Raw genomic sequence first — 27,901 nt, 5'->3', positions numbered from 1 at the left:
GGCGTGTGTAGCTTGTGGTTGGCCAGTCAATGCTGCAATAGGCTACAGTCATAGAGTCTCTCTCCATGTGTGGCAAAAGTTAGGAGCTATCTAATCAATGGAAGATGGAATTAAAAGTTAAAGGAGAGGGATAGGCTTCAACGACCAAGATCCAACAGGAAGGCTGCATCTTAATATTCTGAATTGGAGTTGTTGTTATTTGTAACTCTAGGATGAGAAAGCGCATGCACTGCATCATCTGTTAGCCTAGCTAGCTAACATTAGCTATCTTAATTAGCTTCTCCCGGTTTGATGCAGTCAAGACGGGTACCACGTACTTATATTTGATGATAAATAACCTAGCTTAGTCTTCTATAGCGCGAGTCGGCTTGGTTAGTTGCTGTCTCTCACTTCTCCCTCCCTCCTCACAGTATGGCCCCTCCCCCGCTACTAGAGCGGCACCTCTCTTCCTCTTGCGCTTTATCAGCTCCGGTTAATAAAGTAGCTTATAAAAATACGTTTTTGCTGCTTCCCCCACTCGTATCGGATCGAACCGGGTCTGGACCCGACCAGGTCTGTACGGAAAGGGTCTAATTGTCTTTGGGTCTGTTCGAAACGGGTCTCTAGATTACATTGTTTACTTATGCATATCGGGTCTGGGCGGGAAAGCTCCAGGTCCATTTCGGAACGGCTCCAACCTTTTGGACCCGTGATTACCTCTACCCCACAGTGCACTCCTCCTTGGGCTCAATCAACTGCTCAAAAGTATTTGAAAGCAAGCCAATACTATTTCAACCAATCTCTGAGGAATACACTGCAGTCAGGATTTAGCCATTTGACAAGCTCACAGCACGTTGCCTCTGTCTTGTTTAAGACTTGTCTGGGATTAGGTGTAGTGCAGTAAAGAAACCCATTGAAGACTATAACCAAATGCTCCCCATCGCCTGGCCTTTACCCCTCTCTCCTCTTTTACAGTGGAAACAGCCCAAGTGCAGTGTCAGGGGCGCAGTGAGAGTTGTTTCAGATACTCTTCAAAGAGGTAGGGTTTCAGATGTTTTCCATAGAGGGGCAGGGACTCCGCTGTCCTGACTTTAGAAAGAAGCTGGTTCCACCGTTGGGGTCCAGGACTGAGAAGAGCTTGGACTGTGTTGGGCAGGAGCTGCCCTACCATAGGGGTGGGAGGGCCAAGAGACCAGAGGTTTGAGCATAGCCTAATGCACGAAGGGACAGTTCCACTTGCTGCTCCATAGGCAAGCACTAGGGTCTTGAAGATGATGCAAGCTTGGACTGGAAGCCAGTGGAGTGTGCAGAGGAGTGGTGTGACATGGGAGAACTTAGGAAGGTTGAACACAAGGCGGGCTGCGGCATTATGGATAAGTTGCAGGGGTTTGATGGCACAAGCGGGGAGACCAGCCAACAGCGAGTTGCATTAGTCTAGACGGGAGATGACAGGTGCCTGGATTAGGACCTGCACCACTACCTGTGTGAGGAAAGGTTGTACTCTTCAAAGCAGTGACTGCATGAGCAGGTCACTGCTTTGATGTTTGCAGAGAACGACAGTGTGTTGTCCAGGGTCAGGCCAAGGTTCTTTGCACTCTGGGAGGGGGACACCATGGAGTTGTCAACCATGATGGAGAGGTCTTGGAGCGGGCAGGCCTTCCCCGGGAGGATGAGTAGCTCTGTTTTGTCGAGGTTGAGCATGAGGTGGTGGGCCAACATTCCCACGGGGGACCAGTACGGAGAAAAAAAAAAAGAAATGTATGCATTCACTACTGTAAGTCGCTCTGGATAAGAGTGTCTGCTAAAATGACTCAAATGTAAAAAATGTAAGGTGAGATGTCTGCCAGGCATGCAGAGATGCGTGTCGCCACCTGTGCGTCAGAAGGGTGGAAGGAGAAGAGTAGTTGAGTGTCATCTGCATAGCAATGATAGACGACACAATGTGAAGATATGACAGAGCCAAGTGACTTGATGTAAAGAGAAAAGAGGAGAGGGCCTAGAACCGAACTCTGGGGGACACCAGTAGTGAGAGCACGTGGTGCAGACACAGTCGACCTGTCAGGTAGGATGCAATCCAAGTGTTTGCAGATCCTGAGACACCCTGAGAAGGTGACGAGGAGGATCTGATGGTTCACAGTGTTGAAGACAGCAGATAGATCTAGGAGGATGAAACCAGAGGAGAGAGTCAGCTTTAGCAGAGCGGAGAGCGCCTGTGACACAGAGGAGAGCGTTCTCAGTTGAATGAGCCACCTTGAAGCCTGACTGGTTAGGGTCAAGAAGATAGTTCTGAGAGAGATAAAGAGAGAGTTGGTCAGAGACAAGAGAGAGAGGGAGATGGGGTAAGAGGCAGGGAAAGACATGAGAGAAAGAGAGTGTGTGTGCGTGCGAGAGAGAGTGAGTAACAGGAGAAATTGATGAGAAAGAGTGTAATAAAACTCAGCGGGAGGGGTTAATTACAGCATTCTCCTCGCCTCAGGCAGCACTGGCTACTTAAATAATGACAGCTGAATTGGGATGCGTCCTGGCTAGCGTAGGGCAAACCCAATTTAGCCATCCGGGAGCCATTTCAGCCACCTCTCCCACAGCCAGGAACCGTCTCCATACGCATGACTGCAAAACAGCAAGACAGGGTGCCTGGGTCTTTCCTTAATCTTTCTAAATCCTATTAGAAAAGGACCTCTATTACTGAGGAAATCATGGAATGAAGGGAAAATGGTCTGAAAGGCCTAGGTTGTATTAATTAGGGCATACCGTAGCAAAACGATTTGCAATAGAAAATGAAAAAGTTTCTTAGAATACAACTTAATTGTCCATATGTTACAGAAAACAGCAGTAATTTGTCTTCTGTCCCATTCTTGTCTTATTGGACAAGTTCAGGTAGTCCCTCCCTTTTTGTCATTTATTTCCCCTTTTGGTGCCTAATGATTCTGTGGTTTGAGTTCTAACTTGGGTTGGGTTTTTTTCATTTTTTTTGTTGGTGATGGTGAAATATAGGTCCGACGTGCGCCGACACCCACAATCCATGCGAGCCTAACAGATGCCACCCATCGTCCCAGTGTCAGGTGCAACCAGAGGGAGGGTATAAGTGTGAGTGTCCCATGGGCCGCGAGGGACGCCATTGCGCGCAAGGTACTGGCACTTCTTTTTAAAGTTGAAAGTTAAATCCCCACTGCTTAACCTTTTGTGTCTGTGTCTGTGTTTGAGAGAGAGTGAGCGCATGTATCTGAGATATAAACTCAGCAAAAAAAGAAAGTCCTCTCACTGTCAACTGTGTTTATTTTCAGCAAACTTAACATGTGTAAATATTTGTATGAACATGACAAGATTCAACAACTGAGACATAAACTGAACGAGTTCCACAGGCATGTGACTAACAGAAATTGAATAATGTTTCCCTGAACAAAGGGGGGGTCAAAATCAAAAGTAACAGTCAGTATCTGGTGTGGCCACCAGCTGCATTAAGTACTGCAGTGCATCTCCTCATGGACTCCACCAGATTTGCCTGTTCTTGCTGTGAGATGTTACCCCACTCTTCCACCAAGGCACCTGCAAGTTCCGGGACATTTCTGGGGGGAATGGCCCTAGCCCTCACCCTCCGATCCAACAGGTCCCAGACATGCTCAATGGGATTGACAAAAAAAATTCACCTTTTATTTAACCAGGTAGGCCAGTTGAAAACAAGTTCTCATTTACAACTGCGACCTGGCCAAGATAAAGCAAAGCAGTGCAACACAAACAACAACAACACAGAGTTACACATGGAATAAACAAATGTACAGTCAATAACACAATAGAAAAAAATCTATATACAGTGTGTGCAAATGAGGTAAGATTAGGGAGGTAAGTCAATAAATAGGCCGTAGTGGCGAAGTGATTACAATTTAGCAATTAAACACTGGAGTGATCGATGTGCAGAAGATGAATGTGCAAGTAGAGATACTGGGGTGCAAAGGAGCAAAAATAATAAATAACAATATGGGGATGAGGTAGTTGGATGGGCTATTTACAGATGGGCTATGTACAGGTGAAATGATCTGTGAGCTGCTCTGACAGCTGATGCTTAAAGTTAGTAAGGGAGATATGAGTCTCCAGCTTCAGTGATTTTTGCAATTCGTTCCAGTCATTGGCAGCAGAGAACTGGAAGGAAAGGCGGCCAAAGGAGAAATTGGCATTGGGGGTGAACAGTGAAATATACCTGCTGGAGCGCGTGCTACGGGTGTGTGCTGCTATGGTGACTAGTGAGCTGAGATAAGGCGGGGCTTTAACAAGCAAAGACTTATAGATGACCTGGAGCCAGTGGGTTTGGCGATGAATATGAAGCCAACGAGAGCATACAGGTCGCAGTGGTGGGTAGTATATGGGGCTTTGGTGACAAAAACGGATCCGGGCTCTTCGCAGGCCATGGCAGAACACTGACACTGTTCCTGTCTTGCAGGAAATCACTCACAGAACGAGCAGTATGTCTGGTGTCATTGACATGCTGGAGGGTCATGTCAGGATGAGCCTGCAGGAAGGGTACCACATGAGGGAGGAGGATGACTTCCCTGTAACGCACTGAGTTAAGATTGCCTGCAATGACAACAAGCTCAGTCCGATGATGCTGTGACACACCGCCCCAGACCATGACTGACCCTCCACCTCCAAATCGATCCCGCTCCAGAGTACAGGCCTCGGTGTAACGCTCATTCCTTCGACGATAAACGCGAATCCGACCATCACCCCTGGTGAGACAAAACCACGACTCGTCAGTGAAGAGCACTTTTTTCCAGTCCTGTCTGGTCCAGCGATGGTGGGTTTGTGCCCATAGGCGACGTTGTTGCCGGTGATGTCTGGTGAGGACCTGCCTTATAACAGGCCTACAAGCCCTCAGTCCAGCCTCTCTCAGCTTAATGTGGACAGTCTGAGCACTGATGGAGGGATTGTGCGTTCCTGGTGTAACTCGGGCAGTTGTTGCCATCCTGTACCTGTCCCACAGGTGTGATGTTCGGCTGTACCGATCCTGTGCAGGTGTTGTTACACATGGTCTGCCATTGCGAGGACGATCAGCTGTTCGTCCTGTCTCCGTGTAGCGCTGTCTTAGGCGTCTCACGGCACGAACATTGCAATTTATTGCCCTGGCCACATCTGCAGTCCTCATGCCTCCTTGCAGCATGCCTAAGGCACGTTCACGCAGATGAGCATCTTTCTTTTGGTGTTTTTCAGAGTCAGTAGAAAGGCCTCTTCAGTGTCCTAAGTTTTCATAACTGTGACCTTAATTGCCTACCATCTGTAAGCTGTTTGTGTGTTAACGACCATTCCACAGGTGCATGTTCATTAATTGTTTATGGTTCATTGAACAAGCATGGGAAACAGTGTTTAAACCCTTTACAATGAACATCTGTGAAGTTATTTGGATGTTTACGAATTATCTTTGAAGGACATGGTCCTGAAAAGGGGGCGTTTCTTTTTTTCTGAGTTTATAAAGCATGTCAGTACACTATGTACATCAGTCTGTGTTTGACTCCAGTATTTATATGTCGTATCATCACTACTTAAACTACAAACATTTGATTTAAAAAATAAAACACCAAGCTTATCATCCTACCTCAATGATCCAGTCAGGATTCAGTGTGGAAGATCTCCCACATTTTAAATGTTCCCTCTTTCCCCCTTCCCTTCTTTTCTTCTCCGTGTCGTGCTGCTCTGTTTTTCCATCTTGATTCGGGAGAGAGATCAAATGCAGAGAGACAGGCCGCGCCTCCAGGGTCTCCGGCGCACAGCGGAGCACTGCGATTGGCCTATCAGACTGTTAGCGCATCGGCTTCGTTTGTTACAGATCCTTACCGTAGCCATTCTCCGTCTCTCCTACCGGAGCTGCGTTTGAAGTATATCATTAGCACTTTTGTCGATGTGTTTGCAACTGGTTTTCATTCTCTTTTTTCCTCCACCACCTCTCATTGAAATTCTCACGGATGTTTTCAGAATATAAAGGCTTGAGAATATTTGACTCAATGTATAACAATGAAGGTTGGTGTTCAAAAGTTAAAAGTCCATTGATTAGTACGTAGGCACACAGGCAAAGACAAACGTGCACAGTCTCGTTCATACACTCACACACACGCGCTTTCCTAACCTGACTGGGTCGACTAACACCTGAGGAGAACCGCCTCTCGCCTCACAGTAAGTCCCAGTTAGCAGGTGATTAAAATCAATTGGGGTGAACTGAAAATCATTGTGAGGGAAAGAGCATCTCACACTCTGAGGGCTTAAATTAAATCAATGAGATGACTAATGACATCAGTCCTCCCATGGTGATTAATGAAGAAGTCACTCAGCCTGAGTGTCTGGCCGACACAGGATCTGGATCACGTAACAGAACCATCATGCAGCCGAATATGCTTTAAGGGCTGTACTGTGAACAGTTAAAGATAGGATCTCTGAAATATAAATACATAATTCAGTGGCGTATGCTTTAAAGTCTGTACTGGGAGCAGTTAAGGCAGGATCTCTCAGATCAGGTAAGAAGACCTCATTCAGCTAGTGTATGCTTTAAGGGCTGTACTGGGAACAGGAAGCCCTTGGTAGACATAGTTATGCTTACTAATACTAAGTACAAGAGTGTTTTTCCTTAGTACTTGGCTGCTGTCCCCAATTCAGCTACATAGAATTGCTTCGCTGGAACTCGTGTGAGATTTTAGATTCCAACTGTCCATCTCCCTTTACCTTGTCACTCACTGTACCTTATGGCAGAAACATTGCCAGTCCTTTAAACCATAAGTGCAATTCTCCGTTCAAATTTGCTTGTGACAAGTAGTGTGTGTGTGCATTCAGCTAAAGAAACCGAAATCTTCTCCTGGTCCACTGGCTGAGTTCCGAGGTTGCTCTTTCCTTTCCTTATTATGACGGCTGCTTTGACGGCACACTTCCTTGTTGTGTCTGCAACAGTGCTCCTATTGTCCTCTCCGTCATTAGCCGTTCCCTGCACAATGGATAATTAGCTTTCTCATCTCCGTCTGCCTCCCCTCCCTGACTCAGTTAGCTAATCCCGACTAATTACCAAAGAAAAGAGCCTCGCAGCCCTAAACTGTCTGTGTGTGTGTGTGTGTGTGTGTGTGTGTGTGTGTGTGTGTGTGTGTGTGTGTGTGTGTGTGTGTGTCTGGGTGGGTGAAGACTAGGCCACCATTGTTATCCAAAATGGACCGCCTGGGTGGGTAGCACTGACTTCAGCCAATGTGCACCTGACAGACTGCATAAGCCTTCTTACTGTCATAAGCGTGCATAGTGCTATCGTAAGGATGACATAATGCCTGTTGTAATGCATTCCATTTGTGTTTCATCTTCAGTGTCGGACAAGAAAGGGGTCTACATGCCGTTCTTTAGTGGAGACTCTTACCTGGAGCTGAAGGGATTGCACACCTACGGTCACGATCTCCAGTAAGTCAAATGCACATTTCACCACACACAGACATACAGACACACACATATACTCACACACACACACTCCACGCATTACATGCACAACACCATATGTGTCCACAAAGACACCGTCACTGATATTTGAGTGTATTCTGGTCCTGTATCGTAAAGGCATGTTGATCTCCAGGAGTAGGTACACAGGAGCTGTGACTTGATGTAATGGCAGAAGATACTTAAAGCTGTGCCTCCAGCAGGACAGGTCTTGTGATGAATTGAATATAATTAAATGGAACAGAACAGATAATTGTCCTCCTGCTTAGAAAGAGTATTCAATAGAAATATAATTAATTCAATGTTTATGTTGTCCTCTATGGTGGGAATTATTTTCAGCCTTGTGTAGGTTACACAAAAGAACACACAAGTACAGCTATCGTCACATACAACATTGTTACATTATGTAAAGAACAGATAGACATAACAGTAGACAGACAGGCATGGTAGGCATCCCGTCAACGGGACAGTTGTAAATCATGCAGCGCCTTGTGTCACGATTGCAGATTTTAGAGAAACAACAAATGTCGATACATATAAGTGTGTGATATTGGCTTGAAAGCTTAAATTCTTGTTAATATAACTGCACTGTCCAATTTACAGTAGCTATTACTGCGAAAAAATCCCATGCTATTGTTTGAGGAGAGCTCCTAACAACAAAATACTTTTTTCACCGCGATAGGTTTGATAAAATCACCTCTGAAGGTGAACTGTGTACTTACATTCTGAAATCTTTGATTTATCATCCAAAGGGTCCCAGAGATAACATGAAGTGTCGTTTTGTTAGACAAAATCCTTTTTCATATCCTAAATAGGTACATATAGCATGCACAATCGATTTTGTATTTCCACTCGTTCAATTTGCAAAGAAAGGAATCTGTGAAAATCTCACCTTTTAACGTTATTTCAACCAGTTAAATCACTTTCGTATTTATTCCTCAGAGATCCTAGAACGTAACCAGACTTCACAATATCATTAGAAGTGTAGTATATCCTATAGGACACCATATTTGGTCAGAGAGCGACGCTTCCATGGCATGCCGAGGACGCGGGCGGTCTTCACTTGAACGACTCTGACTTTGTCAAATTAGCACCAATCGGGGTCAAACAAAGCTAGCTAGATGGCCAATGAGCTGGGACTTACGGGAGTATCCGGAAACCCTGTATCTGTTGTAAAATGTAGCTACTGACCTTGTACGACAGCATGCCTTTTCATTTTGGACAAAAATTATAAGAATATTCAGAGTTATGATGTTATGAAAACTGGTTGTTTTGCAAATGTTGAACATAATATGGCTACTAATACTGGAAAAGCTAAAAAAGTCAAAGTATACAGATGTGACGATATTCTTGCAGAAAAATGTAATATGAATGCAAATGTCTCCTTCACGATTTGCCCAAATGTACCTGGGTGACTTAACACTAAATGTCATGTCATTCACTCATACTTCAAGTTATCTGTCTGAAACTTTGCACATACACTGTTGCCATCTTGTGGACACCATCGGAATTACAACCAGAGTGATGGCTGGAACTGGGACGTTTCTGTTGCATTTCAAAGATGGTGTATTTTCTTCTACCAGATATATTGTGTTTTATTCTCCTACATTCGATTCACATTTCCACAAACTTTAAAGTGTTTCCTTTCAAATGGTACCAAGAATATGCATATCCTTGCTTCAGGGCCTGAGCTACAGGCAGTTAGATTTGGGTATGTCATTTAGGCAAAAACTTCCCTTAGAAGTTTTAATACCAGGTCTGGCCTTCATTCTGCGATGGTGTTTGTTTACCATTGTTGCTGGTCTTCTGTCTGTTGTTTATGTTTAGTCTGGCGCTTGTTTACTATTGTTGTATGTGTTTTTGTCTGTGCCTGGTTGTTTACTCATGTTTGTGTTTTGTCTGCAGCTTAAAGGTCAGCATGACGGTGGTGCTCATGGCCAACGAATCCAACGGCATGATTTTCTACAATGGCCAGAAGACTGACGGCAAAGGGGACTTCATCTCCCTTTCCCTCAATGACGGCATCCTGGAGTTCCGCTACAACCTGGGCAAGGGCCCAGCCGTCATCAGGTGGGCACCACACTAGAACCCCGTAGTGACTCTAGTCTGAGACCCCATGGTGACTCTAGTATGAAACCCCATGGTGACTCTAGTCTGAAACCCCATGGTGACTCTAGTCTGAAACCCCATGGTGACTCTAGTCTGAAACCCCATGGTAACTCTAGTCTGAAACAGCATAGCGACTAATCTAGATCCCTATGTTGACATAAGTTTAGAACCCCATAGTGATTCTAGTCTAGAAACAAATAGTGGCTCTAGTTTAGAACCCCATAGCAACTAATCTAGAACCACATAGCGACTCATGTCTAGAACCCCATAGTGACGCAGGTCTTAAACCGCATAGCGACTAATCTTTTAGCCCATAGCAACTCTAGTCTAGAACACCATAATGACACTTATCTAGAACTCCATAGCTACTCTAGTCTAGAACGCCATAGCAACTCTAGTCTAGACACCTATTTATTTTCATTTTACCTTTATTTAACTAGACAAGTCAGTTAAGAACTAATTCTTATTTTCAATGACGGCCTAGGAGTCCTTGTTAACTGGGTTATTGTTGTCTCTTGATTTTGGATTGTACTTGTGTGTGTTGCTTTGAGACGTCCCTGACCTCTTGGCTCGTTTGTGTCTGCTCCTCTCATGCAGGAGTAAAGATATGATCAAGATTGGTGTGTGGAACACAGTGAATCTGGAGAGGGCCAGTCGCAAGGGAGAGATCAACATAAACGGAAAGGACCCAGTCAGGGGAGAGTCGCCGGTGAGACAGAGAGAGCGAGCTAGCATGCTAGGCTAATCATGATTATCATGATTTATGATTAGCCTAGCTATTAGCATGCAAGGCAAACTGGATATGAATATACTCTGCATAGCTGCTAGCATGCAAGGCAATATCCAGCCTTGCTTCTGCTTAGCCTGCGCTACTGTGTGTGTTTGTGTACATGCGTGTCACTGTAGCACCACATCCTTGGCCATGCATATATGCCCTTATCAATGGAGCTGTTCAACTCAGTGCACTCTTTACTCCCAGAGTGCACTGATGATAACACACCAGAGCAGACTCTGCAAAACGCTTCCCTAGTTGAGGTCGTCCATAAGGGCATACACGCTACCAGGGTTATGTTTGAAAACACGTTCCACTGTATTCTGATAGCTCGTCAAGGTAAGAAATAGTACGCTGGAGACAAAGGGCACGTTTGACAGGCGATCTCTGGTTTGGAAATGTCTTCTTTCCCTCCTTTTTAGAATCCTTTTTATCTGCCATCTTTGCATCTGATGAAATGCCTACACAGAAGTAGGATCTTGTTCTTATTTGCTGCAGTCCCGAAAAACAACCTCTATGGCCTGAGTGGTATACACCCATTAGTATGACTTTACTTATTCCTTTTAGCTCCTAGTGAAGCAAAGGTCCCCAATAATGCAGCCCATTAATATGTACATGCAAGTTTTATTGTCACATGCACAAGTACAGTTATTATCATTATTACATTATTTTAACCCATGCTCTTAAATTCTAGGGAGATGGATGTATAGATGGAGAGATGGGAAAAATAAATAATGATAATCAAGCAATAAACCAGGTTCATGGGCCTAAGTGAGAGCAATCTAATAGCAAGATACAGTATGTCTGCAAGTCATCCAATTATATTAAACAGTGTAATTTGTGATTAGGAACATGTACACCCGCATGCAAGTCAACTCCAAAGCCACCGCCTCCAGAATGCGTGCTGTCACTTTTTCTCTCTTTTCTTTTTGTCTTCCCGTCCTCCGTAAAGTAATTGTGTTTCCCTACTGCAAAGGAGGCAGAAAATCGTATTAAAAGTCGAGAACAGGGAGAGGGTGAGAAAGATAGGGATGAGTGGAGGCTAGTGATGGAGGAGCTCAATGCATGGAGGCCCCATGCAGGATATAGTTGGCAGCTAATTTTCTCCTACTCCTGCATTTACAATGAAGATGGGAGCCAGGAAGTCCCAATGCACTCAGAGAGCCTAGCATCTTTGATATAGATACCTCATATAAAGTTATTATATTATACCTGGGACGGGAATTTCTGTGATTCAGGACATCTAAAAACAGAATATTTCAGTAAAATCCAGAAGGAGATTTTAAAAAGAGAAAATTTCACGTCAAATCCATGCATGCTTTCTCACACAAACAGAAATAACACTGTCTGCATTGGCTGGCTATATGGTGGATCCAAATTATGTTTGAGCCACAGCTGCAACTTCCTTAAGCACAATTTTTGTTTCTCATTTCTTTTCAGTGGCAGCCTTTCTGTCTTGTCCATGAACTTCAGGCTTCACAGTTTGTGTTGTGTTTTGCGGTTTTATGTTGGTCCGGGGTGTGTATTTGAGTGTGTGTGTTGCCTGTTTCTCCACACACCAACGTCCGTTGATCTCTCTCTTCTGATAACCTTTTTCCCCTCCCGTGTTCTTTTCTCTTACTGTGTGCTGTCTGGAAACTAAGAAATCACGCAAGGTAATAAGACAAGTCCCATCCACCTCCTTTGACATATTTCATATCTCCACTTTCAGCTCCAATTTCAGTTCGTCACTTCTCATCCCCATGCACCACCATACGACAGTTATTAGACTATAGAACTGACAGGGGAAAAGGGTCTGTATTTAGTACTACCATTTCATACACTGTACCAAAGTAGAGACATTTGTTAAAGAACTAGGTTTGGCTTTCACCTCAGTCCATCTGCTGTGGAGGCGGAAGGAGGGAGTGAGGGAGGCAGTTTTCTTTCTGACTGCCATTGTTCCTCGCAACAATGAAACTTCTTAAGGCCCTTTCTCACCAAGTCCGTTATTTTCGTCTGAAAGATTTTTTTTTTTTTTTTTTATAATAGCATGTCTTGTTTATGACACGGTTCACACCAATTGTGAAATACTGTACTGCCGCTATCCGTCACTTATTTATTCGGAACAGGTTCTATTTTTGTGTCTTTTCACATGTGAAAATAAGCTGTTGACCAATAGAAATTGTTATCTGGGACAGTGCCAGTCAGGCGGCGCACTGACAGGTCTGTGGGCTCATTGTGTGAATGAAAGAATTAATTCATTAATTTCACTCTGCCTGTTTTTTACGTTTGCAATGCTTCAGTGGAGCATGGTAGCAATTTAGCCAAATTGCTACACATCACTCTCGCCATTCAAACTTCCCCGCCAGTTCAATGCCAACGATTTAGCCGATTTTCTAGCCATTCAGCAAGCAAGGGGATCGATCAGTGCTTCTCTCCTTGAATAGACCTACGCCTATCAGTAAATATAAATACATTTTAAACTGTATTGTTGGTCTAAATATAGAGGCTACTCGTTCAAGAGCTAGAGAGAGGGGGAAGAGTTGCCAGTGGAGTTGCCAGTGGAGTTGCCAGTGGAGATGTGTGAATTGCACAAGGAGTGAAGATAGAGATGTGCACGTTAAGTTAGTTAATATATGAATGCATAATTCGTGTAGCATATACATTAAGCTATGTATTATATGCCTGCTAAAGTGAATCTAGGCGACCATCTGCCAGAGTTGGCCTTTTTCAATAAGTGGTTGCACAGATTTAGATAAAGCACTCAAATGTAAAATGTAGTGTTGACATAACCACCCGTTGCTTCACAAAAATGTATCAACGGGTGATCGTTAGGCTATGGATAAGTTGTGTGCATGTGTTTCTATTTTCTAATGGTTGTCAATTACATCTTCATATACCCTAAATCACAGTTGTCTCTATATCTCCCCCTTAAAACTTTCCTCGTCAATTTACGTGATAGGCTACATTGATTTAGCATTATCCTATAGACTCGTTTTTTAATATCCTACGGAAGTGATTTGAAGCTAAGGCAAGGTAATTGCAGTAATACGTTTTTGGGAAAGGAGAAACGGGATTTGCTTATCCTCATTTTTTCAGTAGCATATTAGTTTTCCAGTAGCCTACTATATGATTTTCTTCTTATTAAATGTGTCTCTCTAGCCACTTTGAACAAGGAATTGCCTTTGAGAATGACCTCAGCAGCGTTGATGTTATTCAAATTCTTCGGACTTGGTGTGAATGGTTTAGCGTGTCAAAATCGGAATCTGTATTTTTGGGGAATTGGGATGAAAAGATCGCAACGCAGTTGATGAGAAAAGGCTGCGTGGGCGGAGATATCTCACCGGCTCTGTGTGGCAGTCGAGAGCGAGAAGAAGATCAAGGAGAGAAGACTGAGAAAGAGAGTGAGGTGCCAAGCCGGGCTTTTCTTTTGTCATCAACATTCTCTTCTCGAAAGAGAAACAAAACGTTCTACATTATCAACTCACTCACTCACTTGATCACTTACTCAATCACTCACCCATAACAGCACTGGCATTACCAACAACACCCATGCCATTAGATATACTGGTGTGTTACCAGAGTTAAGAGTATATCATTCCAATTCACTCCTATTCAGGAATCTAATATGACCTTTCAAATTGATAGAAGCCATGTTTATTATATGATAGCCAAAGTACAACTTCATAATAATGGACTGGATATATATATCCAAATCGTTTTACAATGTAACTGGGAGAATTGCATGTCAACTTGTATCGAATACAGGTTGAGTTGATCCCAACCCTTTACTCTTCACTTGAGCAATGCCTTCAGCTAAAGTGGGCACTTAGTCCTTCCCACAAGAGGCAGCCATAGCTGGACTGTAGGTGACCCACCTGATTGGGCTCTTGGAGCCCACTCCAGGTGCACCACACAGCCGTGGGGTTAGCGAAGCCCCACTGGCCTCCACCCTCCAGCTCCCATCTCAAATAGAAGCACAATCCCATGCCAACTCTCAAACACAACCCATGTTTACTTGGCAACTTCCATAATTTTTACACCAATTACCTCATCTTTTCCCTCTGGTAATTACTGGCCTACATAGAAATAAATATCCGCAATTCCTCCCCAAGAGGGGGCCTGTACTTTCTCTTTCGTAATTGAAGTCAATTCCCCTGCGGGTTGCTGGATGAACCTGATTTCATGGTCCTCCACCACACAAATTAACGGCCAATTATAGGCTGCTGCTAGCTCGGCGCCGGAAAGGTCTTCAGTACAATCACTCATTCATTAGAGAGACTTTCATAAAATAACGGCATCCATATCGTCACTCCAGCGGCACCAGCTGACTTTCTATTGTAGCCCTTGTGTTTTGTACCAGATAACAAATAATTGACTGCTTGGAGAGTTGCACAGAAATCAATTATATTTTATCAAGTGTATTGATGTGGAAAAGGAGGTAGCACAGTTAGTGAATTGTCCTTTATGCACTATATAGATATATTTCTTTCAAATGAGAAATATTTTTCGCTGGGACAGCTATTAGTCTCATTGTGCTACTGTATGGCTCAAAAATTAAAAAACTGGTCTCATTAGAATCAAAACAGAAGCGATTGATCAGGTGTGGTTCTAGTCCCTGTGGTAGGGTTCTAGACCATGTGGTAGGGTTCTAGACCATGTGGTAGGGTTCTAGTCCCTGTTATTCTAGAGTTCTAGTCTGGTAGGGTTCTAGTCCCTGTTATGGTAGGGTTCTAGTCTCTAGTAGGGTTCTAGTCCTTGTGGTAGGGTTTTAGTACCTGTGGTAGGGTTCCATACCCTGTTATTATAGGGTTCTAACACTTGTGTCCTATCTCCAGAACCAACACACCGCTCTCAACCTGAAGGAGTCTCTGTTCGTGGGTGGTGCTCCTGATTTCAGCCGGCTAGCGAGGGCCGCCTCGCTCAAAGATGGCTTCAAGGGGGCCATTCAGAAGGTGAGTATCCTGTCCCCACACCAACTATTCACACAAAGGCAGATATTTTTTGCCAGACACCCTGTTCAAAAGGTTGTGCAAAAGTTTCTATACATTTTACCAATTATCAACAGCTATAAATGATTTCATTTAAATAGGTAGGTTTTTGACATCTTTTAACTGTGACAGAATGTTGAATCCACCTTAGGCATGGATACATATATTTTGGCACGATTTAGTGATGGACAATAACTATCATCTGCCTAAACATGATGACCTTTACAGTGACCCCAATTATTGTAAGGTCAGCTGTGTCTGAGTGTTGTTTTAGTGTTGTAGGGCGAGAACTGTACTTGACACAGTTTTACAGAACGAAATACAACACAGTAAAATCTGTATCTACACTAACCTTCAAAAGTTTGGGGTCACTTAGAAATGTCCTTGTTTTTGAAAGAAAAGCAAATTTTTTTGTATATTAAAATAACATCAAATTGATCAGAAATACAATGTAGACATTGTTGTAAATGACTATTTTAGTTGGAAATGGCTGATTTTATTTTTATGGAATATCTACATAGGCGTACAGAGGCCCATTATCAGCAACCATCACTCCTGTCTTCCAATGGCACGTTGTGTTAGCTAATCCAAGTTTATCATTTTAAAAGGCTAATTGATCATTAGAAAACCCTTTTGCAATTATGGTAGCACCGCTGAAAACTGTTGTTCTGATTAAAGAAGCAATATAACTGGCCTTCTTTAGACAAGTTGAGTATCTGGAGCATCAGTATTTGTGGGTTCGATAACAGCCTCAAAATGGCCAGAAACAAAGAATTTTCTTCTGAAACTTGTCAGTCTATTCTTGTTCTGAGAAATTAAGGCTATTCCATGCAAAAAATTGTCAGAAACTGAAGATCTCGTACAACGCTGGGTACTACTCCCGTCACAGTACAGCGCAAACTAGCTCTAACTAGAATAGAAATAGGAGTGGGAGGCCCCAGTGCACAGCAAGTACATTAGAGTGTCTAGTTTGAGAAACAGATGCCTCACAAGTCCTCAACTGGCAGCTTCATTAAATAGTACCAGCAAAACACCAGTCTCAACATCAACAGTAAAGAGGTGACTCTGGGATGCTGGCCTTTTAGGCAGAGTTCCTCTGTCCAGTGTCTGTGTTCTTTTGCCCTTCTTAATCTTTTCTTTTTATTGGCCAGTTTGAGATATGGCTTTTTCTTTGCAACTCTGCCTAGAAGGCCAGCATCCCGGAGTCGCCTCTTCACTGCTGACATTGAGACTGGTGTTCTTGAAATGACTGACCTTCATATCTTAAAGTAATGATGGACTGTCGTTTCTCTTTGCTTATTTGAGCTGTTCTTGCCATAATATGGACTTGGTCTTTTACCAAATAGGGCTATCTTCTGTATACCCCCCTACCTTGTCACAACACAACTGATTGGCTCAAATGCATTAAGAAGGAAAAAAATCGGACAAATTAACTTTTAACAAGGCACACCTGTTCATTGAAATGCATTCCAGGTGACTACGTCATGAAGCTGGTTGAGAGAATACCAAGAGTGTGCAAAGCTGTCATCAAGGCAAAGGGTGGCCACTTTGAAGAATCTCAAATATAAAATATATTTTCATTTATTTCATTTGTTTAACTTCTATGGGCTATGCAGGACACAGCCAGTGAAATATCAGGGCAGCAAATTCAAAAACAACAAAATGTCATAATTCAACTTTCTCAAACATACAACTATTTTACACCATTTTAAAAATACACTTCTCCTTGATGTAACCACATTGTCTGATTTCAAAAAGGTTTTACAGCAAAAGCAAAACATTAGATTATGTTAGGAGAGTACATAGACAAAAATAATCACACAGACATTTTCCAAGCAAGGACATGTGTCAATAAAACCAAAAACACAGCTAAATGAAGCACTAACCTTTGACGATCTTCATCAGATGACTGTCCTAGGACATTATGTTTCACAATACATGTATGTTTTGTTCGATAAAGTTCATATTTATATCCAAAAACAGCATTTTACATTGGCGCGTGATGTTCAGAAAATGTATTCCCACCAAAACGTCCGGTGAATGTGCACATCAATTTACAAAAATACTCATCATAAACGTTGACAAAATATATAACAATTATTTTAAGAATTATAGATAGACTACCCCTGGATGCAACCGCTGTGTCAGATTTTAAAATAGCTTTACGGAGAAAGCACATTTTTCAATATTCTGAGTACATACCTCAGCCATCACGGTGAGCTATTCAGACACCCGCCAAGTTCGGGGCAACCTAAACTCAGAATTAGTTTTAGAAATATTCTCTTACCTTTGCTGATCTTCATCAGAATGCACTCCCAGGACTGCTACTTCCACAAGAAATGTTGTTTTTGTTCGAAATAATCCATATTCATGTACAAATACCTCCTTTTTGTTTGTGCGTACAGATCACTTATCCCAGATCACTTATCCCTTTGTTGCCAGGCAGACCACTCAGTAACTGAGCTCCTATACTCTGCCCAGTGACAGGAAAATGCCCAATCCACTTTCGGAAGGCTTTAGACAGCCAATGGAAGCCTTAGGAAGTGCAACGTCCCCCACAGACACTGTAGCTTTGATAGAGAATCAAAAGAAGAACTACAATTCTCAGACTTTCCACTTCCTGCTTGGAATTTTCTCAGGTTTTTGCCTGCCATATGAGTTCTGTTATACTCACAGACACCATTCAAACAGTTTTAGAAACTTCAGAGTGTTTTATATCCAAATCTACTAATAATATGCATATTTCAGTTTCTGGGCCAGAGTAGTAACCTGTTTAAATTGGGTACGTTTTTCATCCGGCCGTGAAAATACTGCCCCCTAGCCCAGACAGGTTAACACTTTTTTGGTTACTACATGATTCCATATGTGTTATTTCATAGTTGTCACAGAATATGTCGTACTCTTCGGCGAATATGTCGTATTTGAGAGAGAAGGACCAAGGCGCAGCGGAAGTGTGGATACTCATGTTTTTAATGTTGAAAACAAAAGGAGTAGAGCATCCACTGAAAACCAATAAACAAAACAATGAACGGTACTCACAATGTGACGGTGTGGCAGGCTATACCAAACACAGCAGTGCTCACAACAATTCCCCACAACCCCAAAGACAAACACACACACCTATATAGGACTTCCAATCAAAGGCAACTATACACACCTGCCTTCAATTGGAAGTCCCAATCATCAACATTAAACAAACACAAACCACCTGCCACATCCTGACCTAGACTAAGCAATATGCCCTCTGCTGGTCAGGACGTGACAGTACCCCCCTCTCAAGGTGCAGACTCCGGGATGCACCTAAAAAAGAAAAACACAAGAAAATCCCCAATACCCCAACAAACAATACCCCCTAAACAAAAAGGGAGGGAAGGGAGGGTGGCTGCCGTCACCGACGGCACTGTGCTACACCCTCCCTCCCCAACCCACCTATCCTGGAGGTGGCTCAGGTGCTGGCCGTTCCAGGCAGTCGGGGCAGTCCGGCCAGTCTGGCAGCTCGGGACAGTCGGGGCAGTCTGGCAGCTCGGGACAGTCGGGGCAGTCTGGCAGCTCGGGACAGTCTGGCAGCTCGGGACAGTCTGGCAGCTCGGGACGCTCGGGACAGTCTGGCAGCTCGGGACAGTCTGGCAGCTCGGGACAGTCTGGCAGCTCGGGACAGTCGGGGCAGTCGGGGCAGTCTGGCAGCTTGGGACGGTCTGGCAGTTCAGGGCAGTCTGGCCACGCCGGCAGTTCAGGGCAGTCTGGCCACGCCGGCAGTTCAGGGCAGTCTGGCCACGCCGGCAGTTCAGGGCAGTCTGGCCACGCCGGCAGTTCAGGGCAGTCTGGCCACGCCGGCAGTTCAGGGCAGTCTGGCCACTCCGGCAGTTCAGCGCAGTCTGGCCACTCCGGCAGTTCAGCGCAGTCTGGCCACTCCGGCAGTTCAGCGCAGTCTGGCCACTCCGGCAGTTCAGCGCAGTCTGACCTCTCTGGCGACTGTTGACTGGCGGGCAGCTCTGGCGACTGTTGACTGGCGGGCAGCTCTGGCGACTGTTGACTGGCGGGCAGCTCTGACGACTGTTGACTGGCGGGCAGCTCTGACGACTGTTGACTGGCGGGCAGCTCTGACGACTGTTGACTGGCGGGCAGCTCTGAAGACTGTTGACTGGCGGGCAGCTCTGACGACTGTTGACTGGCGGGCAGCTCTGACGCCGTCAAACAGCCCTTGTGCCCCCCCCTAAAAAAATCTTGGGGGTGCCTCTCGGTCTCCCTTACCCGTCGTGTCTCCCAGTCCTCACCAGCCTTCTTCCGCTGCTTGGTCCTGTGTTGGTGGGGAATTCTGTCACAGAATATGTCGTACTCTTCGGCGAATATGTCGTATTTGAGAGAGAAGGACCAAGGCGCAGCGGAAGTGTGGATACTCATGTTTTTAATGTTGAAAACAAAAGGAGTAGAGCATCCACTGAAAACCAATAAACAAAACAATGAACGGTACTCACAATGTGACGGTGTGGCAGGCTATACCAAACACAGCAGTGCTCACAACAATTCCCCACAACCCCAAAGACAAACACACACACCTATATAGGACTTCCAATCAAAGGCAACTATACACACCTGCCTTCAATTGGAAGTCCCAATCATCAACATTAAACAAACACAAACCACCTGCCACATCCTGACCTAGACTAAGCAATATGCCCTCTGCTGGTCAGGACGTGACAATAGTTTTGATGTCTTCACTATTATTCAACAACGTAGAAAATAGTAAAAATAAAGATAAACCCATGAATGAGTAGGTGTATCCAAACTTTTGACTGGTACTGTATTTACAGTGCATTCGGAAAGTATTCAGATTACTTTACTTTTTCCACATTTTGTTACGTTTTAGCCTTATTCTAAAATTGATGAAATAAAAATGTTCCTCATCAATCTACACACAATACCCCATAATGACAAAGCAAAAACAGGTTTTTAGCCATTTTTTGCACATGTATACAAAAACTGAAATACCTTATTTACAAAACACTTCAGACGCTTTGCTATGAGACTCGAAATGGAGCTCAGGTGCATCCTGTTTTAATTGTTCATCCTTGAGATGTTTCTCCAACTTGATTGGAGTCCAATTGAGGTAAATTAAATTGGTTGGACATGGAAAGGCACACACCTGTCTATTTAAGGTCCCACCATTGACATTGCATGCCAGAACAAAAACCAAGCCGTGAGGTCAAAGGAATTGTCCGTAAAGCTCAGAGACAGGATTGTGTTGAGGCACAGATCTGGGGAAGGGCACCAAAAACATTCTGCAGCATTGAAGGTCCCCAAGAACACAGTGGCCTCCATAATTCTTAAATGGAAGAAGTTTGGAACCACCAAGACTCTTCCTAGAGCTGGTCGCCCGTTCAAACTGAGCAATCGTTCGAGAAGGGCCTTGGTCAGGGAGGTGACCAAGAAACCGATGGTCACTGAAACAGCTCTAGAGAGATGGGAGAACCTTTCAGAAGGACAACCATCTCTGCAGCCCTCCACCAATCAGGCCTTTATAGTAGAGGGGCCAGATGGAAGCCACTACACAGTAAAAGGCACATGACAGCCCGCTTGGAGTTTACCAAAAGGCACCTAAAGACTCTCATACCATGAGAAACAAGATTATCTGGTCTGATGAAACCCAGATTAAACTCTTTGGCTGGAATGCAAAGCATCATGTCTGGAGGAAACCAGGCACCGCTCATCACCTGACCAATACCATCCCAACAGTGAAGCATGGTGGTGGCAGAATCATGCAGTGGGGATGTTTTTCCACGGCAGGGAGAGGGAGACTAGTCAGGATTGAGGGATAGGTGAACAGAGCAAAGTACAGAGAGATCCTTAATGGAAACCTACTCCAGACCTCTCAGGACTTCAGACTGGGGTGAAGGTTCACCTTCCAACAGGACAACAACCCTAAGAACACAGCCAAGACAACGCAGGAGTGACTTCGGCACAAGACTCTGAATGTCCTTCAGTGGCGCAGCCAGAGCCAGGACTTGAGACCTGAATAGCTGTGCAGTGACGCTCCCCATCCAACCTGACAGAGGTTGAGAAGATCTGCAGAGAAGAGTGTGAGAAACCCCACAAATACAGTTGTGCCAAGCTTGTAGCGTCATAACCAAGAAGACTTGAGGCTGTAATCGCTGCCAAAGGTGTTTCAACAAAGTACTGAGTAAAGGGTCTGAGTACTTCCATTTTTAATTTTTAATACATTTGTTAAAAAATAAACTGTTTTTGCTTTGTCATTATGGGGTATTGTGTGTAGATTCATGAGGGGGGAAAAAACTATGTAATCAATTTTAGAATAAGGCTGTAACGTAGCTAAATGTGGAAAAAGTCAAGGGGTATGAATACTTTCCGAATGCACTGTATGTCAGATGTATCTTCAATGTAAGTTGTTTGGCTAGGATCCCAAGATAGTCCTGACCATGTCTCTTGACCAGGAAAGACTCTGAACCGAGAGGATTTCTAGGTCAGGTTGGTCATGTGGTCAGGAAAAACTCAGGACCCTATATGTATGTCATGCATGTCCTATGTAGGCTACACACTGCACTATGACAGGTCTAAGTCCCCTCTCCTCCTCTCTGTCCCGCCTCAGATCACCCTGATGGGCACTCCCATCCTGCGGAAGGAGAACGCATTGCACTCCAGTGACGTGGCCATGTTTAAGGGCCACCCGTGCAGCAGAGATCCCTGCCACAACGGGGGTCTCTGCAACCCCATGCTTGAGAGCTTCGAGTGTGTGTGCCCCCACGGCTTCACGGGCACAGCCTGTCAGAACAGTGAGTGAACAAAGATCCTGAATTCAATGCAACATTTCTGTTGGTGTAGTATTGATGTCACGCTAGTCTTACAATGTTTCCATTTGAGGGTTAGAGTAACCCCTCTGTTTCATCATTCTCACCAGTTCGCACACGTTAACACTAACTAACTACACACACGTATACTTTACCAAACACATTCACTTTGGCCGTATGCCCTACTGTCCCTTTTACTTTAATTAAAACCATAAACACATGAACGCTCATCCCAATCCATCACCATCCACTGCCTTGACTCCAATTAAAGGAGCCATGTTTCCTATTGGTTCATGTGATCTCATCCAATGTTCCTCCTCCTCTTCCTCGCAGCCATCTTGGAGAAGTCCGCCGGGGAGACGGAGTCCATTGTTTTTGACGGCCGGACTTTTATCGAGTACCACAACGCCGTCACCAAGAGGTAATCTAATCAAATCAATCAAATTTTATTGGTCACATACAAATGGTTAGCAGATGTTATTGCGAGTGTAGCATAATGCTTGTGCTTCTAGTTCCGAAAGTGCAGCAATATCTAACAAGTAATTCCACCAAAAATATCTAATACACACAAATCTAAGTAAGGAATGGAATAAGAATATATAAATATATTGATGAGCAATGTCAGAGCGGCATAGGCTAATATGCAATAGATAGTATAGAATACAGTATACACATATGAGATGAGTAATGCAAGATATGTAAACATTATTAAAGTGGCATTATTAAGGTGACTAGTGTCCCATTTATTAAAGTGGCAGATGATTTCAAGTCTGTATGTAGGCCGCAGCCTCTCTGTGCTAGTGATGGCTGTTTAGCAGTCTCATGGCCTTGAGATAGAAGCTGTTTTTCAGGCTCTTGGTCCCAGCTTTGATGCACCTGTACTGACCTCGCCTTCTGGATGGTAGCGGGGTGAACAGGCAGTGGCTCAGGTGGTTGTTGTCCTTGATGATCTTTTTGGCCTTCCTGTGACATCGGTACTGTAGGTGTCCTGGAGAGCAGGTAGTTTGCCCCCGGTGATGCGTTGTGCAGACCGCACCACCTTCTGGAGAGCCCTGTGGTTGTGGGTGGTGCAGTTGCCGTACCAGGCAGTGATACAGCCCAACAGGATGCTCTCAATTGTGTCTCTGTAAAAGTCTGAGGGTTTTAGGTGACAGGCCACATTTCTTCAGCCTCCTGAGGTTGAAGAGGCGCTGTTGTGCCTTCTTCACCACTGTCTGTGTGGGTGGACCATTTCAGTTTGTCAGTGATATGTACACCGAGTAACTTAAAACTTTCCACCTTCTCCACTGCTGTCCTGTCGATATTTATAGGGGGGTGCTCCCTCTGCTGATTCCTTTGTTTTGTTGACGCTAAGTGAGAGATTATTTTCCTGACACCACACTCCGAGAGCCCTCACCTCCTCCCTGTAGCCTGTCTCGTCGTTGTTGGTAATCAAGCCTAACACTGTTGTGTCGTCTGCAAACTTGATGATTGAGTTGGAGGCATGCAGTGTTGAAGATCAGCGAAGTGGAGATGTTGTTTCCTACCTTCACCACCTGGGGGGGTGGCCCGTCAGGAAGTCCAGGACCCAATTGCACAGGGTGGGGTTAAGACTAGAGGTCGACCGATTAATCAGAATGGCCGATTAATTAGGGCCGATTTAAAGTTTTCATAACAATCGTAATCGGCATTATGGCCGATTATATTGCAATCCACGAGGAGACTGCGTGGCAGGCTGACCAACTGACCAGCGAGTGCAGGCAGCGAGGAGCCATGGTAAGTTGCTAGCTAGCATTAAACTTATCTTAGAAAAAACAATCAATCTTAACATAATCACTAGTTAACTACACATGGTTGATGATATTACTAGTTTAACTAGCTTGTCCTGCGTTGCATATAATCAATGCGGTGCCTGAAATTGTCTCTTGCGTTCAGTGTAAGCAGACTCAGGGTATATGCAGCAGTTTGGGTCGCCTGGCTCGTTGCGAGCTGTGTGAAGACCATTTCTTCCTAGCAAAGACCGTAATTAATTTGCCAGAATTGTACATAATTATGACATAACATTGAAGGTTGTGCAATGTAACAGCAATATTTATACTTAGGGTTGCCACCCGTTCGATAAAATACAGAACAGTTCCGTATTTCACTGAAAGAATAAACGCTTTGTTTTCGAAATGATAGTTTCCGGATTTGGCCATATTAATGACCTAAGGCTCATATTTCTGTGTGTTTATTATAATTAAGTCTATGATTTGATATTTGATAGAGCAGTCTGACTGAGCAGTGGTAGGCAGCAGCAGGCTCGTAAGCATTCATTCAAACAGCACTTTCGTGCGTTTGCCAGCAGCTCTTCGCAATGCTTGAAGCACATCGCTGTTTATGACTTCAAGCCTATAAACTCCCGAGATTAGACTGGCAATACTAAAGTGCCTATAAGAACATCCAATAGTCAAAGGTATATGAAATACAAATGGTATAGAGAGAAATATTCCTATAATAACTACAACCTAAAACTTCTTACCTGGGAATATCGAAGACTCATGTTAAAAGGAACCACCAGCTTTCATATGTTCTCATGTTCTGAGCAAGGAACTTAAACGTTAGCTTTTTTACATGACACATATTGCACTTTTACTTTCTTCTCCAACACATTGTTTTTGCATTATTTAAACCAAATTGAATATGTTTCATTATTTATTTGAGACTAAATTGATTTTATTTATGTATTATATGAAGTTAAAATAAAAGTGTTCATTGCTCATTCAGTATTGTTGCAAATGTCATTATTACAAATATATTTACAAAAATCGTCCGATTTATTGATATCGGCTTTTTTCGGTCCTCCAATAATCGGTATCGGCGTTGAAAAATCATAATCGGTTGACCTCTAGTTGAGACCCAGGGCCTCAAGCTTAATGACGAGCTTGGAGGGTACTATGGTGTTGAATGCTGAGCTATAGTCAATGAACAGCATTCTTACATAGGTGTTCCTCTTGTCCAGATGGGTTAGGGCAGAGGGCAGTGTGATTGCAATTGCATCGTCGGTGGACCTATTTTGGGCGGAAAGCAAATTGCAGTGGGTCTAGGGTGACTGGTAAGGTGGAGGTGATATGATCCTTGACTCGTCTCTCAAAGCACTTCATGATGACAGAAGTGAGTGCTACGGGGCGATAGTCATTTAGTTAAGTTACCTTCGCATTACTGGGTACAGGCTGGCAGCCTTGCGAGGGTTAACACCTTTAAATGTCTTACTCACGTCAGCCACGTAGAAGGAGAGCTCACAGTCCTTGGTAGCGTTGGTGGCACTGTATTATCCTCGAAGCGCGCAAAGGAGGTGTTTAGCTTGTCAGAAAGCAATACGTCGGTCTCCCATGCTAACGCTAACCGTGGCTGGTTTTCCTTTTATAAGGGAGAGGCCATCTTGTCCTTTGATGCTACAGACCTTCAATGGTAATTGGTTTAAGTGAATTGGTCTCCCATGCTAACCGGGAGTAGAGAAATGGTTAATGGCCTCCCCATTCATATTCCACTGCAGTAAGTGGTGGTGACAGAGTTGATTATTCCAGGCCCATTAGGGGCTTCGGAAGTGAGCCGGGCGTTAGCTGATAGCTCGACCACTTCCCCTGTGCTGTTTCACTGGTCTTGACTGAATTTAGCTAATTAGTGGATTGGCAAAAAAACCACAGCGGACTGAGCCGACAGACACATACACACACACACTTTGATTTGACACACACACCATGCATTTCACAACAACCATAGCAGCCCTCTCTATACTTGGTTAAAATATGATTTCATTTAAGCTTCTTTTAGAAATACACAATGCGCGACTGTGTCCCCTCAAAATAGCAATCCTAAAGTGTCGATTTCCATTTAAACACACACTAGCTATACCAGGTTAAGCTGGATGATGTAAGTGTAAATGGTTTCAGTACAAGGTGTGAAAGAGAGAGGAACTTATCCTGCCTTCCAGGCTTCCGCTGATACATTTTATCCTCTTCCATCCATCTACGTCTTCCACACGCCCGCAGGTTGGCATGCATTAAATGTTTGTGATGATGAACCTGAAAAGACATGGAACATAAGACTAACCATCCAGATCCATTACAAGTCTTCCCAAAACACAACACTCGAGGATGTGAAAATGGAGAAACAGACAGTGAATTTAAATTTGTGGTCTTATGAACACACACACACACACACACACACATACAATGAAACTATAAGAGACAATTGTAGGATATGTCTGTATCCTCTGTCTGTCTGTCCTGGTTGAGCCTGTCAGATGTATGTGCTGCCGTCCGTCTGTCTGTCCACTTCTTTCTCTTGTCTGTCTGTCTGATGAGTGTTCCTTGTCTGTCTTTCTGATGCACTCAAGCCAACTGACCAATGACATTCCAGAGTAAGTAGACTTAAGGAGATGCAGAACCTTCACAGGTTCAGTCAAAGCCAAACTAACCCAACTCTAAATACATTACGATAGTTAACACAAAGTAATAGATTATTTATTTATTTATTTCTCCTATATCATCTTCATCATCTTCACCTGTGCAGATGGCTATCATGTGTATTATGTTTAAATAGGCCTACAGGACGTTCAAACTCCATGCCCATCATTTGATTTTGTCCGGGCTTTTATCTTTTCTCATTAAAATGTCTCATCATAGTCCAGTCTAAATGAACGCATGACTGCATGTGTACCAGATGCATTGTGTTCAAGCTCATAGCAAAGAGTTAAAGAAGGTGCTATATTGTATGCATGGTTGGAACTACTTTCGCCAGAACCAGAAATATGTCCACGCACCTTAAATTGGATGGTATTAACTGTCATGTTGAAATTAAAGCGACCCCTTCTTAACCCTTTACACTCATACCCATATACGGGTTGAAAATGGCAGTGCCTTAATTGGAACGCAGTGGTAAAATGCTGTAAATGACGTCAGAGTTCAGGATCTGCACTTCACAGTATGGGTTTTTAGCCTGACAGCCATTCTGAACTTGAGCACCGCAAGCTTCAATAAAGTGCTCCCATCCCTGTTGCTACCCTGTGAAAGCCTAACACTGTAAGATCATATTTTATAACTTAACTAGTCAAGTTAGCAATAGAACAAGCTGTCAAATGATGCCCACCTGGCCCAGTATTCATACCCCTTCCCTTTTACCACATTTTGTTACATTTTTTCCCTCATCAATCTACACACAATACCCCATAATGTCAAAGCGACAACAGGTTTTTGACATTTTTGCAAATGTCTAAAAATACAAAAACTGAAATACCTTATTTACAGAAGTATTCAGACCCTTTGCAATGAGACCCGGAATTGAGCTCAGGTGCATCCTGTTTCCATTGATTATCCTTGAGATGTTTCAACAACTTGATTTGGAGTCCACCTGTGGTAAATTCAATTGATTGGACATGGTTTGGAAAGTCACACACCTGTCTATATAAGGTCCCACAGTTGACATTGCATGTCAGAGCAAAAACCAAGCCATGAGGTCAAAGGAATTGTCCGTTGAGCTCCGAGACAGTATTGTGTTGAGGCACAGATCTTCAATGTCTGCAGCATTGAAGGTCCCCAAGAACACAGTGGCCTCCATCATTCTTAAATGGAAGAACTTTGGAACCACAAAGACTCTTCCTAGAGCTGGCCGTCCGGCCAAACTGAGCAATCGGGAGAGAATGGCCTTGGTCAGGGAGGTGACCAAGTAACTAATGGTCACTCTGACAGAGTTCTTCTTTTGAGATGGGAAAACCTTCCAGAAGGACAACCATCTCTGCAGCACCCCACCAATCAGGCCTTAATGGTAGAGTGGCGAGACGGAAGCCACTCCTCGGTGAAAGG

The 27,901-nt window shown here is 43.9% G+C and overlaps 1 protein-coding gene across 4 annotated transcripts in view; it reads left to right on the top strand.

Annotated features, from left to right (window-relative positions):
* LOC115168970 (agrin) overlaps positions 1–27,901 on the top strand; it is a 404,724-nt gene that overhangs the window by 360,086 nt on the left and 16,737 nt on the right. For 2 of the 4 annotated variants that reach the window (XM_029724547.1, XM_029724549.1), the window contains 8 exons: positions 2,974–3,108; positions 7,302–7,392; positions 9,331–9,495; positions 10,132–10,243; positions 11,950–11,961; positions 15,124–15,240; positions 21,881–22,064; positions 22,413–22,500. In XM_029724547.1, coding sequence (XP_029580407.1) covers positions 2,974–3,108; positions 7,302–7,392; positions 9,331–9,495; positions 10,132–10,243; positions 11,950–11,961; positions 15,124–15,240; positions 21,881–22,064; positions 22,413–22,500 — 904 coding nt within the window. The remainder of the gene's footprint in view (positions 1–2,973; positions 3,109–7,301; positions 7,393–9,330; positions 9,496–10,131; positions 10,244–11,949; positions 11,962–15,123; positions 15,241–21,880; positions 22,065–22,412; positions 22,501–27,901) is intronic. The other 2 variants (XM_029724548.1, XM_029724550.1) reach the window with 1 other exon arrangement.

Source organism: Salmo trutta, chromosome 30 (assembly GCF_901001165.1).
Source record: "Salmo trutta chromosome 30, fSalTru1.1, whole genome shotgun sequence".
NCBI lineage: Eukaryota > Metazoa > Chordata > Actinopteri > Salmoniformes > Salmonidae > Salmo > Salmo trutta.
Note: the sequence above shows the minus strand (reverse complement) of the source record. Positions and strands in the feature narration are given on the sequence as shown.